Source organism: Bos mutus, chromosome 9, assembly GCF_027580195.1.
Source record: "Bos mutus isolate GX-2022 chromosome 9, NWIPB_WYAK_1.1, whole genome shotgun sequence".
Classification (NCBI taxonomy): Eukaryota; Metazoa; Chordata; class Mammalia; order Artiodactyla; family Bovidae; genus Bos; species Bos mutus.
Genome location: NC_091625.1, coordinates 101,198,070 through 101,213,587, shown reverse-complemented (window position 1 = coordinate 101,213,587; position 15,518 = coordinate 101,198,070). Strand labels below are relative to the sequence as shown.

At 57.1% G+C, this 15,518-nt stretch overlaps 1 protein-coding gene across 8 annotated transcripts in view; it reads left to right on the top strand.

Annotated features, from left to right (window-relative positions):
* RPS6KA2 (ribosomal protein S6 kinase A2) overlaps positions 1-15,518 on the top strand; it is a 328,370-nt gene that overhangs the window by 255,558 nt on the left and 57,294 nt on the right. For all 8 annotated transcript variants that reach the window (XM_070377016.1, XM_070377018.1, XM_070377019.1 and 5 more), the window contains 5 exons: positions 3,495-3,575; positions 4,656-4,735; positions 9,891-9,997; positions 12,666-12,703; positions 14,798-14,940. In XM_070377016.1, the coding sequence (XP_070233117.1) occupies positions 3,495-3,575; positions 4,656-4,735; positions 9,891-9,997; positions 12,666-12,703; positions 14,798-14,940 (449 nt within the window). The remainder of the gene's footprint in view (positions 1-3,494; positions 3,576-4,655; positions 4,736-9,890; positions 9,998-12,665; positions 12,704-14,797; positions 14,941-15,518) is intronic.

The window sequence follows — 15,518 nt, the reverse complement described above, 5'->3', positions numbered from 1 at the left end:
CGTTTGGATGGAAACTTGTTTTGTAACTGAGTCTCTCACTCTTTCCTATGTTACTTCTTTCATTGCTTTTATTTAAAAATAAAGAAATCCCCACCCAAACCTCAGATAAGTATTTGATTCATCTTTTTTGTCATTTTCATGGCTTTTAAAAACACGTACCTCTCTAATAGACCTGGGATTTATTGTGTAAAATGTAGAGAGGGAATATATATTCATTTTTCCGCTTTCACTGGACAAACCTTAGAAATCTGAATATAAGGTGTCTTTTTCTGATTCTGTCCCCAGGCTTGTTATGACCTTTGGTTTCCGTTACGAACACCATCATCAGCTGTGTGACTAAGCAGTGCTCCTCATTCCAGAGAGATCTGAGCTCAATGATAATAGCATCAACCCTATTTAGGGAATGTTTCGATTTTCCTATCCGGAGTCATAGAGTGAGCTTTGTGAGGAGATGGCAGGGAGGGTGTAGGAACACAGCATCCCCTCTCCCTGGCCACTTGCTCCTCTGGATTGCATCATTGGTGGGGGGTGGGGGGGCGGTGGGGGCTTCTCCCGGAGGAGGACTTCCCGGGGGGGCAGACAGCAGTCTCCCGTGGCCCCTCCCCAGTCTGCCTGGCTCCCTGAGGTCAAGGACACGGCCCAGGAGCCTGAGTGCATCAGACAAGGCTCCCCCCGAGGAGCTGCCCAGAGAGGCGTCCTGCCTGCCCTCATTGGGGAGCGGGCAGCCCCTGGCCCCCAGCACTGGTGTGGCCCCCTGTCCTTCCACATGTCTCGTCCAGGGTCTCCTGCTCAGACTGGGAAGGTGTTTGGAGGGGCATCGTCCTGATCCCACCGCCACGTGCCCTTCAGGGTCTGCAGCCGTCCTCCTCTGCGTCTTCTACTGAAGGAAGGGATTCGGGGTCTGTTTCCCGAAACCCTTTGGTGTTGCCACTGGCGGAGCCACCGGAGCCTGTAACCCAGGACAGGCAGGAAATGGAGCGACTCCTTGTACCGTCTCCCCGGGGATTGTCTTGCTTGTTCCCTCGCTGGTTCTCCTGAGCAGCGGCAGAGCCGGGGTCAGAACTATTAGGGATTCAGCTAGACACACACACACATTCTTTTTTATGTTCTTTTTTGCTATGGCTTATCTCGGGATTTGACGACGGCTGCCTGTGCTCTCCAGCAGGACCTTGTGTATCCATCCTGGACGTTTGTTTGCAAACTGCAAGCAGTTTGTTTGCCTCTTCTAACCCCAAGCTCCCAGTCCATCCCTCCCCACCACCCCCCACCTCTTGGCAACCATACTTTCATAAAACTAAATAAATAAGAAAGAACTACCGGGTGGTGAATGAGCTTGGGCTGGGGGTGCATCCTGATGGAGCCGTTGGGATTCTGCCGCAGGGCGTCCTCTCTTGCAGCCGCAGTCCTGCGTGAGTAGACTCGTATGGTGCTTCTCCTTTTTTGTCTGGCCGACTTTGCTTAGCATAGTGTTTCTAGGGCTTATCCCTGCTGTAGTGTGTGTCCGAATTTTATCTTGCAGGGCTGAGTAATATTCCACCACGTGGCCACGCCCCCTTTTGTTTATTCAGCCATCCATCAGTAGGCACATGGGTGGCCTCTGTCTCTTTTGCTCTTGTGACTAACACTGCTGTGGATATGGGTGTGCGCAATCTGCTGGAACCTCTGCTTCGGTTCTTGGGGAGTGGGTGCGCTGGGTCCTGTGGTATTTCTGTGTTTAACTTTGTGAGGAGCTGCCAGGAGGTTCTCCACAGGGGCTGCACCGTTTCGCCCTCCCACCAGCTTCTCCACATCCTTACTCATGCTTGTTATTTTCCATTTTTTGTGGGTTTTTTCCCCCTATTATAGCCATCCTTTGGGAAGGACTTCTTAAATAAAGGGCTTCCCTGGTGGCTCAGATGGTAAAGAATCTGCCTGTAGTGCAGGAGACCCAGGTTTAAGTACATGTCAAAAGGCCAAAGAATGAATGACTTAAATACCCGATTCTGAGGGTGACATTCATCATACTTGCCACACTTAGGAATTCCTGAGGGAAGTTTCTGCCTTCACACACACGGGGCCGTAGGAGGTCACCTGGACACTGCCCTGGGTGTACCAGTTTGCTCGTGGGAATTTTGGCGTTGTTCTTAGTCTCAAGCAGTGACTTTGTTTTTCATTTATTTTTGCCTCAAAACTTATTCCGTCTGTGTTCCCAGACGGCTACACTTTGGACAGTGTCAGCACTGAGAAGAACGATACTGTGATTTGTTAGAACAGACTCATGTTTTAAAATCCATAGCTCACAGTTATCCCCAGGAAGAGTGAGAGAAGGGGTGTTCCTCTTGATTCCTAGTCCCATCGGAAATGAGAAAATGGGGCTACACTTTGGACAGTGTCAGCACTGAGAAGAACGATACTGTGATTTGTTAGAACAGACTCATGTTTTAAAATCCATAGCTCACAGTTATCCCCAGGAAGAGTGAGAGAAGGGGTGTTCCTCTTGATTCCTAGTCCCATCGGAAATGAGAAAATGGCTGATTTGTGACCCTAAATGACCTAAGCAAGGACCGTATGCAAGCTAACTGATGAAGAATTGTAAGGGAACCCACAGGCCATTCGGTACTAAAATGTCGTCCCTCAGGCTACTGCTTACTTACAGAGCGACCTGTGCGTTTTTCCAGTGGGAGGCGGGTGACCTGCCGCCTTGACCCAGCGGAGTTCAGCGCCCTGAGCAGAGGTAGCACAGCAACCCTGCCCCACCCACTGCCCCTGGGGCCTGCAGCGTCACCCCGGAGGTGTTTTTGCCAAAACTGTTTGGCCTCAACCTTAAAAAGCCTCCAGACCTAACCTTGGTTCATAAGAAATATGGGAGTTATAGCAACCAGTAAGGCAATAATCAGTCACAACTGGAGACAATCTACAAGAAAACTGGGCTTAACCCTAAAAGCCCACAGAAAGCGCAAGGAGAGAAAGATGTGGGGCCATTTTATTCCAGAAGCAAAAGGAATAAGGAAATGCAACCATTAGAGGTGCTGTGTGAACCTTGACAGAACCCTGTGCTGGAAAATAGCAGCTGTGACTGACCTAGGGCAGGACTGGGATGTGGACGGGGAGCTGGATGATGTTATGGAATGAGGGTTAGTTTCCTCAGGGGTGGCAGTCGTGTTCGGGTTATGTAAGAGACTGTCCTCTTCTTAGGAGATGCTGCGTGTGTTATAAGTGCACTTGGGGTGGAAGGTCATGGTGTCGATGATTTATTATCAGACTTTTGGCTAAAACGTGTGTATGTGTGGGGAAGAGAGGGCAAGAGAAAATGTGTCGAATGTGAGCAGTTGTTGAATCCAGGTGGAGGCTTCAGGAGTGGCCATTCAGCCTGCTCTTTAAACTTCTGTATCTGTTTGAGAAGTTTGTGACAAAAAAAAAAAGTGGGAAATTATCTATATCTAAAGTTTTGTGTTCCACATTCTCCAGAACCTGACTCCTGCCTTTGAAAGTCTTCATTTTTTTCTGTCTTGCAGTTCGGGACCGAGTCAGGTCAAAGATGGAGAGAGACATCCTGGCAGAAGTGAATCACCCTTTCATCGTAAAGCTTCATTATGGTCTGTGTGTGCTCAGTCATGTCCGACTCTTTGCGACCCCCTGGACTGTAGCCCACCGGGCTCCTCTGTCCATGGGTTTCTCCAGGAAAGAATACTGGAGCGGGTTGCCATTTCCTACTCCAGGGACTCTTCCCAACCCAGGGATGGAGCCCAGATCTCCCGCACTGCAGGCAGATGCTTCATCAGCTGAGCCACCAGGGAAGCCCTGCGTTTCTAAAACCCCAACATTATAAGCTCTGGCCTTGACGTTCAGTAAATGAAGTATCCAAGTGTGTGGGGGTGTCAGCGCCCCTCCAGCCGACGCTCTGTGTAGGACACAGATGCCACGTGGTGGGCCAGCGGTAACATTGGACTGACCGTCCGGTGGCCGCGGCATTGCTTTCTCTTGACCCTCACGTGCCCGCAGACCCCTCTGACCGAGGTGTGCCCTTGCTCGTGGTGGGCGGGGGCAGAACCGTAGACCGCACGCCCCTACCTGTGGCCCTCGGGGCCCAAACCGAGGACACGAGCCCCACGGCCACCAGGTGCAGTAGCCAGGCTGTCCCACCTCAGTGCGGTCCTCAAAGGAGGAACGGGCGGCGGGCGTCCTTGAACCCTGAGCTGCACCGAAGCAGCTCCGTAGAAGGGCAGAGTGGTCCCGGACGGTCCAGTCGCCCTGCCCCTCCCCAGGCAGCTCACAGCAAAGCCGACTCTCCGACGAGACCCAGTTGGCCCGGTGTTCACAGGGGTGGTGAGAGCACAGGGACCCACTGACATTTTTCCCTGCGTGTCGTTCAATCCCCTTAGTGATTGAGAAAGAAAGAAGGGGAGGGAGTGGGTAGGAGAGGACAAGAAATAGTCTCCAGACTGTTCGTGAGAAGCGCAGGCAGAGCTCTTTGCCGTGGGCCCCCTCTCCCTGAGCGCCGCCCCCCACACTGTCCACCCTGCCCCAGGCCTGCATCTGAAATGACTCGGCATTAGAGACCACACGGTGCTGTCTGAGCCAAAGACAGACGGGCTCCTAGCGCTCAGCGCTGGCCCCAAGGGATGACGGCCACCCCAGGCACTGTGAAAAACGCTCTCACCTCTCTCCGTCTGCAGCCTTCCAGACGGAGGGGAAACTCTACCTGATTCTGGACTTCCTGCGCGGAGGGGACCTCTTCACCCGGCTCTCCAAAGAGGTACACAGTGTGGGCTGGGGCTGTGGGTGGCTGCCTAGAGTCTGCAGGACACAGAGGGGTGGCAGGAGGGGGCTGTGTGTGAGTGTGTGTGTGTGCATACATGCACACGTATGTGTGCCGGTGGCATGTGTGTGTGCGTGTGCAGTATACGTGTGCACGTGTGGTGGTGGGGTGTGTATGACGTGTGTATAGGTGTATTACTTGTTTTAAAGAAGTCTCGCAAGTCACACGGAGAAGAAATCTGCTGTCCTCGAAGAAAGTGTTCGTCACTCAGTGATGTCCAACTCTTGGCGACCCCATGACTGTAGGCCGCCAGGCTCCTCTGTCCATGGATTTCCCAGGCAAGGGTACTGGAGTGGGTTGCCATGCCCTTCTCCAGGAGATCTTCCTGACCCAGGGATCGAACCCAGGTCTCCTGTCTTGCAGGCAGATTACTTACTGACTGAGCCATCAGGGAAGGATCTTCAGAAAAGAGGCTTCCCATGACCCCCGTGGAGTTCTCGAACCACCCTTGTGTAGAGCAGATGGAATTATTTACTGACTGAGCCACCAGGGAAGGATCTTCAGGAAAGAGGCTTCCCATGACCCCCGTGGAGTTCTCGAACCACCCTTGTGTAGAGCAGATGGAAACTTGGTCATGTCACGTGGGAAAGACTATTTCACGGGATCGGTTTCCACTGTAGGAAGATGCTGTTAACACGGGGACCACACTTCCTGGGAGGGGCGTCTGGGGCGTCCAGTTAGGGCTGCGCGCGGGAGACCTGCGTGACCCCAGCCACTTCACAGCCCCAGGGCTTCTCCTTGCCCCCAGTACCTGACGGGAACCTTCTAGAATGGCTTGAGGCTCAACATGGAAGCTCTCTGGCTCCTGCTTCATGGGATGGAAAACCCAGTCTCCTGCTCCAGGCAGGGGTGACTCTGGACTCTTCGTCCTGATGATTGCGTGCGGTTTCCCTTACTCAGAAGAGAGGGCGGCAGCGTTGGTCACGATGCAGCAGCAGGTTTGCGACCCTCTGATGCAGCCTCGCCCCCGCCGTGGGGCTCCTCTTGGCCATAACAAAGGATTCAGCTGCCCGCTCCCTTTCCTCACCACTCACTGGCACAGCAGGAGAGCTGTCCACCCTGCGTGACACTCCGAAGTGAGCAGTCAGTCATGGTGGGGCAGGGTGGGGTCCCTGAGACGTCAGGCTGCCCTGTCTCTCCATCTCCCACCGGACCGCCAGGTCACAGCACAACAGATGTATCGGGCTCTTTGCATATAGACTGAAAGCATGGCTTGGAGAATCAGGTCCAAGTTCTCCAAAAGCTCTCTGGGAGCGGGTCTCTGGTCCTTCAACCTGCCTCCCAGCTGAGCTCAGTTTCCAGGGAGGCTGGATCGTTGAGGCTGGCGTTTCTCTCCTGGCGCCTCTTGGTCTGCTCCCCGACCTTGTCTACAAGAGTCAGGCTGCCTCCACTGTGACGCACGCTGTCGTTGGGCTTCTGGGCCAAAAAGGCAACAACGGTTAGCAAAAAGCCTACCGCGGCTCCCAGTGGGGCACGTACGGCTCCGCGGCTCCCAGTGGGGCACGTACGGCTCCTGGAAGACCCTGTATTTCAGAGCTGAAGTGAAGTTGTCCAGTGTGGGCTCAACAGGGTCTCAGAGTTCACGGACACACGGGAAATGAACGTTACCCTAACTCTACGTGAAAAAGTATTTTCTTTCCGTTGTTTTCCCCGAGTCCACTGGATGGCATCCTTGTGAGTGTCGGTCTCAGCACTGACTCCTTTGAGAACTCACATCCGTGGATGTTTCATTCCCGAAGAGAAACTCTGTCATTTGAACTTGGAGGCCGTCCTGAGCTGAGTCCTAAGAACAGCCAAGAAGAGGAAACGGTGACTGTAAGCCTGGACTACAGGCACGCCGGTGTGCTTATGTCCAGAGGTGGGGACGGTCAGGCGAAGGGGAACCCAACAGCCAGCAGCATCTGATGGCAGAGAAGCCCCCTGAGCGTGTTGGCCAATTTAGGGAAGAAAGACCCAGCCAGGGAAGGAGGTGCTGGTCAAGCGTGGAGACGGAACAAGTGATTCCAGAGGCCGGAGGGGTGGCAAGGGTTGGCGGGACCCTGATGCTTCCCTCCAGGACTTGGGGTGCATGTCCCGGCCCCACTGGGAGGCACCCCCTTTGTGAAGGGGACGAGCTCCACCTGCACCAGCCTGATGTCATCACGTTCGTTTCCCCAGACGACCCTTATCCTGGCCCCAGCTTCCCGTGCAGCCTTCTGATGGTGTGTTGATTTTCAGAGGGAGTTCAGCCATGACACGGGTTTCTGCTGTCTGTGACGCTGACTTCTCATGGTGCAGGTAGAGAACGCTTTCTGGTAGCATCTGGCTTGCTGGTGAGGTGACTACAGAATTGCATGCGTGTTCTCACAGCCGCCATGGACAGGGAGATTGTGGGAGGCAATGACCTGGAGGTCTGCTAGGCGCCGTGGCCTTGAGTGTGTTTCAGCTGAGCCAGGATCCCTCTCCCACTGGCCTCCCCGAGAGGGGCACCTGCCGACGCCACACGAGTGGGTCGTGTTAGTGGACTCGTCCGCTTCGGAGAGACAGCGGCTCCTCGTCCGTAACCCGAGGCGGGAAGATGTGAGGTCTGAAGGAGGAGAAATGAGATTCAAGACGTGGTCTCAGGAAACCTTTCAGGCCTGTTTACATCGACCTTCACAGCGTGGTTTAGATGGTTGTGTTATAATAAAATGGTACATCCCAGGCAGAGAAGACATCTTGAGAGTCCCTTGGACTGCAAGGAAATCCAACCAATCACCAATCCATCCTAAAGGAAATCAGCCCTTCGAATATTCATTGGAAGGACTGATGCTGAAGATGAAACTCCAATACTTTGGCCACCTGATGCGAAGAGCTGACTCATTTGAAAAGACCCTGATGCTGGGAAAGATTAAAGGCAGGAGGAGAAGGGGATGACAGAGGATGAGATGGCTGGATGGCATCACTGACTCAATGGACATGAGTCTGAGTAAACTCTGGGAGTTGATGATGGACAGGGAGGCCTGGCGTGCTGTGGTTCAGGGGGTCATAAAGAGTCAGACACAACTCAGCGACTGAACTGAACTGAACTGAACATCCTAGGCACTTGTATTAAAACATAAACCCAGAAACACACTCCCAAGCCACATGGTTTGAGGGGCAAGAGAAGCTTGCCCAGAGGAGAGAACCCAGCCCGGTGTTCCACCCACAAGCCAAGTCACTTTGTGAGAAGAGCCCCCAGATTCACTGGTCCTGAAACTGCGACGAGAACTCATGCTTCTGTTGTAGGAGCCGGAAGAGCCTGGTCAGGGCCATGGTCTGCAGAGCGGAGCTGTGCTCAGGGCTTGGGGCTCAGTGCTCAGTGCTCAGTGCTCAGGGCTCAGGGCTCAGGGCTCAGTGCTCAGTGCTCGGGGCTCAGTGCTCAGGGCTTGGGGCTTGGGGCTCAGTGCTCAGTACTCAGTGCTTGGGGCACAGGGCTCAGTGCTTGGGGCTCAGGGATCAGGGATCAGTGCTCAGTGCTTGGGGCTCAGTGGTCAGTGCTCAGGGCACGGGGCTCAGTGCTCGGGCTCAGGGCTCAGTGCTCAGTGCTCGGGGCTCAGGGCTCAGGGCTCAGTGCTCGGGGCACAGTGGTCAGTGCTCGGGGCACAGGGCTCAGTGCTCAGGCTCAGGGCTCAGTGCTCAGGGCTCAGGGCTCGGGGCTCAGGGCTCAGTACTCAGGGCTCAGTGCTTGGGGCTCAGGGCTCAGGGCACAGGGCTCAGTGCTTGCTCAGGGCTCAGGGCTCGCTCAGGGCTCAGGGCTCAGTGCTCGGGCTCAGGGCTCAGTGCTCGGGGCTCAGGGCTCAGTGCTCAGTACTCAGGGCTTGGGGCACAGGGCTCAGTGCTTGGGGCTCAGGGCTCAGGGCTCAGTGCTCAGGGCTCAGTGGTCAGTGCTCAGGGCATAGGGCTCAGTGCTCAGGCTCAGTGCTCAGGGCTCAGGGCTCGGGGCTCAGGGCTCAGTGCTCAAGGCTCAGGGCTCGGGGCTCAGTGCTTGGGACTCGGGGCTCAGTGCTCAGGGCTCAGTGCTCAGGGCTCAGTGTTTGGGACTCAGGGCTCAGCACCTAGGACTCAGGGCTCAGGGCTCAGTGCTTGGGACTCGGGGCTCAGTGCTCAGGACTCGGGGCTTAGGGCTCAGTGCTCGGCGCTCAGGGCTCAGTGCTCAGGGCTCAGTGCTTGGGACTCGGGGCTGAGTGCTCAGGGCTCAGTGCTCAGGGCTCAGTGTTTGGGACTCGGGGCTCAGCACCTAGGACTCAGGGCTCAGGGCTCAGTGCTTGGGACTCGGGGCTCAGTGCTCGGGACTCGGGGCTTAGGGCTCAGTGCTCGGCGCTCAGGGCTCAGCGCTCAGGGCTCAGTGCTCAGGACTCAGGGCTCAGTGCTCAGTGCTCGGGGCTCAGTGCTCAGTGCTCGGGACTCGGGGCTCAGTGCTCAGTGCTCGGGGCTCAGTGCTCAGGACTCGGGGCTCAGTGCTCAGCGCTCAGTGCTCGGGGCTCAGTGCTCAGGCCTCAGTGCTTGGGACTCAGGGCTCAGTGCTCGGGGCTCAGGACTCAGGGCTCAGCACTCAGTGCTCTGGGCTTGGGGCTCAGGGCTCAGTGCTTGGGACTCAGGGCTTGGCACTCAGGACTCAGGGCTCAGTGCTCAGTGCTCGGGGCTCAGGGCCCAGGGCTCAGGGCTCAGTGCTTAGGACTCGGGGCTTGGCACTCAGGACTCGGGGCTCAGTGCTCAGTGCTCCGGGCTCAGGGGTCAGGACTCGGGGCTCAGCGCTCGGGACTTGGGGCTTGGCGCTCGGGACTCGGGGCTCAGTGCTTGGGACTCGGGGCTCAGGGCTCAGTGCTCAGGGCTCACGGCTAGTCCTCGGGGCTCAGTGTTCAGGACTCAGGGCTTAGTGCTCAGGGCTCATGGCTAGTCCTCGGGGCTCAGTGCTCAGGGCTCAGTGATCAGGGTTCAGTACTCAGTGCTCGGGGCTCTGAGCACTGTGATTTGGGGCTCGACGCTCAGGACTCGGGGCTCGGGGCCCAGGGCTCAGGGCAGGCCTCAGGAGCAGCGTCCTGTCTCTACACCCAGCGGACCGAGCAGGCTGAGTCTCCTCTGTCTCCTGCAGGTGATGTTCACGGAGGAGGACGTCAAGTTCTACCTGGCGGAGCTGGCCTTGGCCCTGGACCACCTGCACGGCCTGGGCATCATCTACAGAGACCTGAAGCCAGAGAAGTGAGCAGCCCCCCGCCCCGCCGAGACCTCACTCTGTCCCTGTTCCCCTGGGTGCACACACCAGGCTGGAGGCCGGGGACGTCCCGGTGCCACCCCCGCACACGGGGATTCCACCTGCCTGCCCCCCGGAAGGGGCCAGACGCAGGCATGGCTTGTGCTGAGACGTGTGGGATGGCCCCGCTCCCCACCTGACCCTCTGAACACCTCCTGCCCAGGCTGCACCCCTGCGGTTCAGGGGAGGCTGGGCAGGCTGGAGGCGGCCCTCTGCCCCTCCAACCACACCTGCTGTCCCCCTTAGGTGGGGCCCGTCCTGCAGGGGGCCCGTCCCCCACACACCTCCTCCTCCAGGCTGGCCTCTGGCCCACCTCCACCTCCAGGTTCTGGAAGCCCTTCAGCTGCCTCAGCGGGCCCGTTTCTAGGTGATGAGTCAGTTGAGCTGCTCCAAGGTTTTCTAAAAGACAGTGGACCAGATTTGCAGCCCAGATCCCAAATAGATTCCTGTATCTTTGGCAACGATCATCTGTAATGTTGTTTCTACGATATTTTGCTAATCCAGTCTAAATTTTTTTAAAGTCCCCCCACATAGTAATATTCTTATTTCAGGCATTTCCCTGCTATTTTCTATGCAGAGCTAACAGTCTAGGAGGGACCCACTTGGAAAGGAGGGGTCTATAGGGTGCTGTTTTAAGTTCAGTGGTCTCTACTGCAGAGTTGGTGATTTCTCAACCCTCTGAAGTGGTTGACAACACCCCAACCCCCCCCCCTCCCCCCGTAGACTGAGGTCCGTGCCTGCCGCTGGATAGGTGGGGCCTGGAGGGACCCCAAGGCTTGGGGCGAAAGGCAACCCAGGTCCTGAGGGCTCAGGAGGTGAAACTCCCCGCCTTATTCTCCGTCCCTTACTCCTTCACCTGCCGCGACCTGAGAAAAGCACACACTCTGCTCTGAGACGCAGCCGCCACTGACGGAAGCACCCGGGTTTGCCCGGAGGCCAGGAATGTTGGCAACGCCTCTGACACAAAGCGCGTTTGCCTGACACCCACGCCCGGCATCAGCCTGAGCGCCCGCTGGGCAGAGCATCTCTGGCCGCACGTGTAAATGATGAATGTGTGAATAACCGTGAAAGGCCCTCTCCTGGGTGTCCCTGTGCCCGGCAAACGCCGCCTTCACCGCGGGTGCGGGGCCACCATCACCCCTGCCCTGAGCCCTGGGCCACCCGGAGGGCAGCACCCCAAGTCTCCCTCTGGTTAAGGATCAGAGAGATCCGGACAGTTAGACGTGGTAATACGTCAGTGCAGGCGGAAGAACGAGAATTAGGAGTTAATCTTGAGAGTTGCTCACTTCTGGGGCAAAGGTGAAGTGTGCCTTGGAAGCAAAGACGAGAACATTTGCTTCTTTCATTATAGATGTCACCTCAGTTATATGCTGTAGCTTTTTCCTGCCCTTTTCCATGAAATAGTGGGTATTTTAATCCCATGGCTGATGTTTTTTAATTGTGGCAAGGTGAGTATAACATAAAATGGACCATCTTGACCATCTGCAACGGCACAGGTTAGTCGTGTCAAGAGCACTGACACTGTTGTACGTCACCACCCTCCGTCCCCAACTCTCCATCCTGCAAAACCGACACTCTTCCCCGTGGAAACACCGCCTCCCACCCCCCACTCCCCGTCTCCACGGACCTGACCGCTCTGGGTCCCCACGCAAGTGGGGTCACACAGCATCTGTCCTGTCCCGCTCTGGGTCCCCACGCGAGTGGGGTCACACGGCATCTGTCCTGCTGTGACCGACACTGCCCTCCGCCTAGTGTCCTCCTGGTGACCTGTGTCCCAGCTCCCTCCCTTTCCCAAATGTGTTTAAGGATCCACATGTTAATCCTCACAGTCTACATCCCAGTCTCTTTGGAGCTGGGCTGACACCTCCCAGGAGCTGGGGGAGCAGGGTTTAGTTACAGCAAAGAGCGAGACGGGGTGACCAGAAGCCCCCCAGGAGCCGTGGGCTGCAACCTGGAGCAGGGCCTCGCAGGGCGCTGGCCTGCCTCCAGCCCCGCCGTGCCCCCCGCAGGAGCAAGCCCAGCCCCACGGCAGAGAGCCGGGGGCGGCAGGACAGGGCTCCTGGTGGGGCTCCCAGGTGGCCCGCACCCGCGACGAGGGCCGGGGCCAGGGGACCAGCCTGAGATCTCACGGGTTTCCCTGGAGCTCGGGGCTGGTCCCAAGAGCCAGGACAGGGCTCCCGGGGAGATCCGGGGAGAAGGAGTGGGCTCCGGCCAGCCAGCGCCCGCCTGGGGACAGGAGATCCCTGAGGGGCTCTGTGTCTGCACAGCTCAGGCACTCCTGGCCCATCCCAGCCCTGTTCTCACAGGGCAGGCAGTCCTGGGGCGGGGGGGCAAACCGTCCCCCCGGGCTTGAGAAGGTCTCAGACCTGCCATCCCCCGCGAGCCTGGTGAACAGGTACAAGGACACAGGGGTGCCCCCTGCCCCATACACCGAGGGTCTGTGCGCGCCCAACCCAGCGGAAGCTGCTGACCAGAGACGCAGCGGCCGGGAGGCCAGCAGGCACCCCCTATCTGGCATGGAGACTGCTCCCCGGGGCCTGGGCGGGTCCCCTGGTGTCCACGTGCCCTCTCCCATGTCTCTTCTCAAAGCATCTGTTTTCCTCCCCTTTCTTCCAGCATCCTCCTGGACGAAGAGGGGCATATTAAGATCACAGGTGTGTAAGTCTCCCCTACCCCCCACTGTTGACTTTGTCCCGGCCCTGGTACACGGGGCACCAGCCCAGGCCCCCATCAGCAGCGCGTGCACACGCGTCCCCGTGGCTGCAGCTCCTTCTGGTCTCCCTGAGGCCTCTTCTCTCCTCTGGGCTGGCTCACTCCACTCCTGATGCCCCACCACGTCCCCGCGCAGAGCACAGAGTAACTGACAGTAACTTCTCTCTAATGTCACAGTTAGACTTTTTAAGCTTCTCGTGAATTATGCATGAGAACGTGGCACTAATGTGACAAACCCTTCAGGAGGCACCCTAGGGGCAGGGGGCCACAGGTTGGAAGGCGCCTGCAGTGTCTACTGGTGTGGCTGCTGCAGAGCCCACTCTGACCTGATGGTGCCTCTGTGCTGCCCACAGAGGGCAGCAGAAGAGACTAACGCTTACAAGCTGGAACCTAAACCTGACTCTGCACCCGGGTAAAACAGTTCTGAAGTGCCAGCCAGGCGTTTCATGGAGATTTTAGGTTCTGGTAATACCTTTCCGGGTTTCTCTGCTGAGTAAGGAACTGTGCACATGTGTTATATAAACCACGTGTACACATGTGTACAGAGGTAGCTGGAATAAGCATGAGCAGTCGCATTAAATGTATGTGTCATATCATAGGGTTTTCTTTTGGTGTTAGTTCTACAAGGTCTTGTCGGTCTTCATAGAACTGAATGGTTCAGAACTTCAGCTTCTTCAGCATCAGCAGTCGGGGCACAGACTTGGATTACTGTGATGCTGAATGGTTTGCCTTGGAAACGAACAGAGATCATTCTGTCATTTTTGAGATTGCACCCTAAAACTGCATTTCAGACCCTTTTGTTGACCATGACGGCTACTCCATTTCTTCTAAGGGATTCTTGCCCACGGTAGTAGACATAATGGTCACCTGAGTTAAATTCACCCATTCTGGCCCATTTTAGTTCTCTGATTCCTAAAATGTTGATGTTCACACTTGCCATCTCCTGCTCGACCACTTCCAATTTGCCTTGGTTCATGGACCTAACGTTCCGGTTCCCTATTCCGTGCTGTTCTTTGTAGCCTCGGACTTTACTTTCACCTCCAGACACATCCACAACTGGCATCGCTTCGGCTCCGGCCCAGCCGCTTCGCTCTTCCTGGGGCTGTTTCTCTGCTCTTCCCCCGCAGCACACTGGACACCTGCCGCCCTGCGGGGCTCATCAGAGGATTTTGGCTTCCTCTGATGCAATCGTTGCCGTCTCCGTTGTTTATTAGTGACCCCGAGTTAGTCATTTGTCATGATCTGTCATTTTGGCACAAATGACAAGCCCCGAGACTCTCATGTGCAGAGCAAGTCGCTTCGGCCGTGAGTGTCAGACCCACGGGGGTGGTGGGGAGGCTGTCTTAGCCGCGGGCTCGGTTGGTCCTCACTCCGCCCGGGAGGAGGTTAGGTAACCTGAAGTTCCCAGATGATGAACTGGAGGGGTCTGTAGTCTCAGGACCGGCGGGCTCACTGTGTCCCCCACCCGCTGGGTGCAGTAACAGGAGCGCGGCAGGACGGCCCCCTTGGCTGGCTTTGAGGATGAGGTCTGGGGACGGTGACCCACGGCAGGAGCTCCAAAGCCCCGTCAGACTTGTCTGTCTAATGCTTCTTGCCTCACCACTGGGGGCCACCTTCCTGAGTACCCTTGTGCCCGTGACCCCTTTCTGGTCCCTTCCTTTGGAACAGGGGTCCTCTCCCTGCCCGTCCATCAGAGCAACTCCAGAGCCTCTCCCCAGGCCGCCGACATCCAGGGTGTCCTGCCAAAAACGGCCTCTGGGGAAGTGGCGTCGGGCATCAGAACACAGGCTCTGGGTACCCTTGCAAGCACTCCTGGACGGGGAGGTGGCGTCGGGCATCAGAACACAGGCGCTGGGTACCCTCGCGAGCACTCCCGGACGTGTTCATCCCGACAGAATCCCACGGGGAGGCGCGGGGCCTGGCTCAGCCTCTGCGGGCCGCGTGGCCCCGGGAGGGAGGCGGGGAGGGCTGGCCGGGCAGCCAGGGGTCTGAACACCGCCCAGAGACTGAGCGCTGTGTGCGGTGTGTCCCTGTAGATTTCGGGCTGAGTAAAGAGGCCATCGACCACGACAAGAGAGCCTACTCCTTCTGCGGGACGATCGAGTACATGGCGCCTGAGGTGGTGAACCGGCGGGGCCACACGCAGAGTGCGGACTGGTGGTCCTTCGGCGTGCTCATGGTATGGCGTGCGCGCGGTGGGGCGTGCTCGTGGTAGGGCGTGCGGGCAGTGGGGCGTGCGCGTGGTACGGCGTGCGCGTGGTACGGCGTGCGCGTGGTACGGCGTCGCGGCGTGGTACGGCGTCTGCGTGAATGCAGCGTCTTGCGTGTGATGCGGCGTCTTGTGCGCGGCAGCGTCTGTAGCGGTGGGGCGTCTTGTAGCGGTGGGGCGTGCTCGTGGTACGGCGTGCGCGCGGTGGGGCACCCACAGTCTACAGGCGCTCGGGACGCTGTGCCCTGTGCCCCTGCCCACCCCCAGAGCGCAGAGATCCGGGAACAACCCAGGAAAACAATGCCCGTTGTGTGACTCATCCATTCCTGAGCCTGGCATTTCCTGGCAGCCTCCCCTCCATCCTCCCCAGGCTCCCAGCATCGGGAAACAGAGCTGGGATTCAGCTAAGGATACAGATGTGTGAAGAGTCAGACCTTCTTTATCCTTAACGCTCTTAATGTTATTTTAAAGGGTGCGGTCATTTCCAGATTAAAGATGCTTTTCTTACTTCAATCACAGAATCCCTCCACTTAGTCATAAAAGTCACC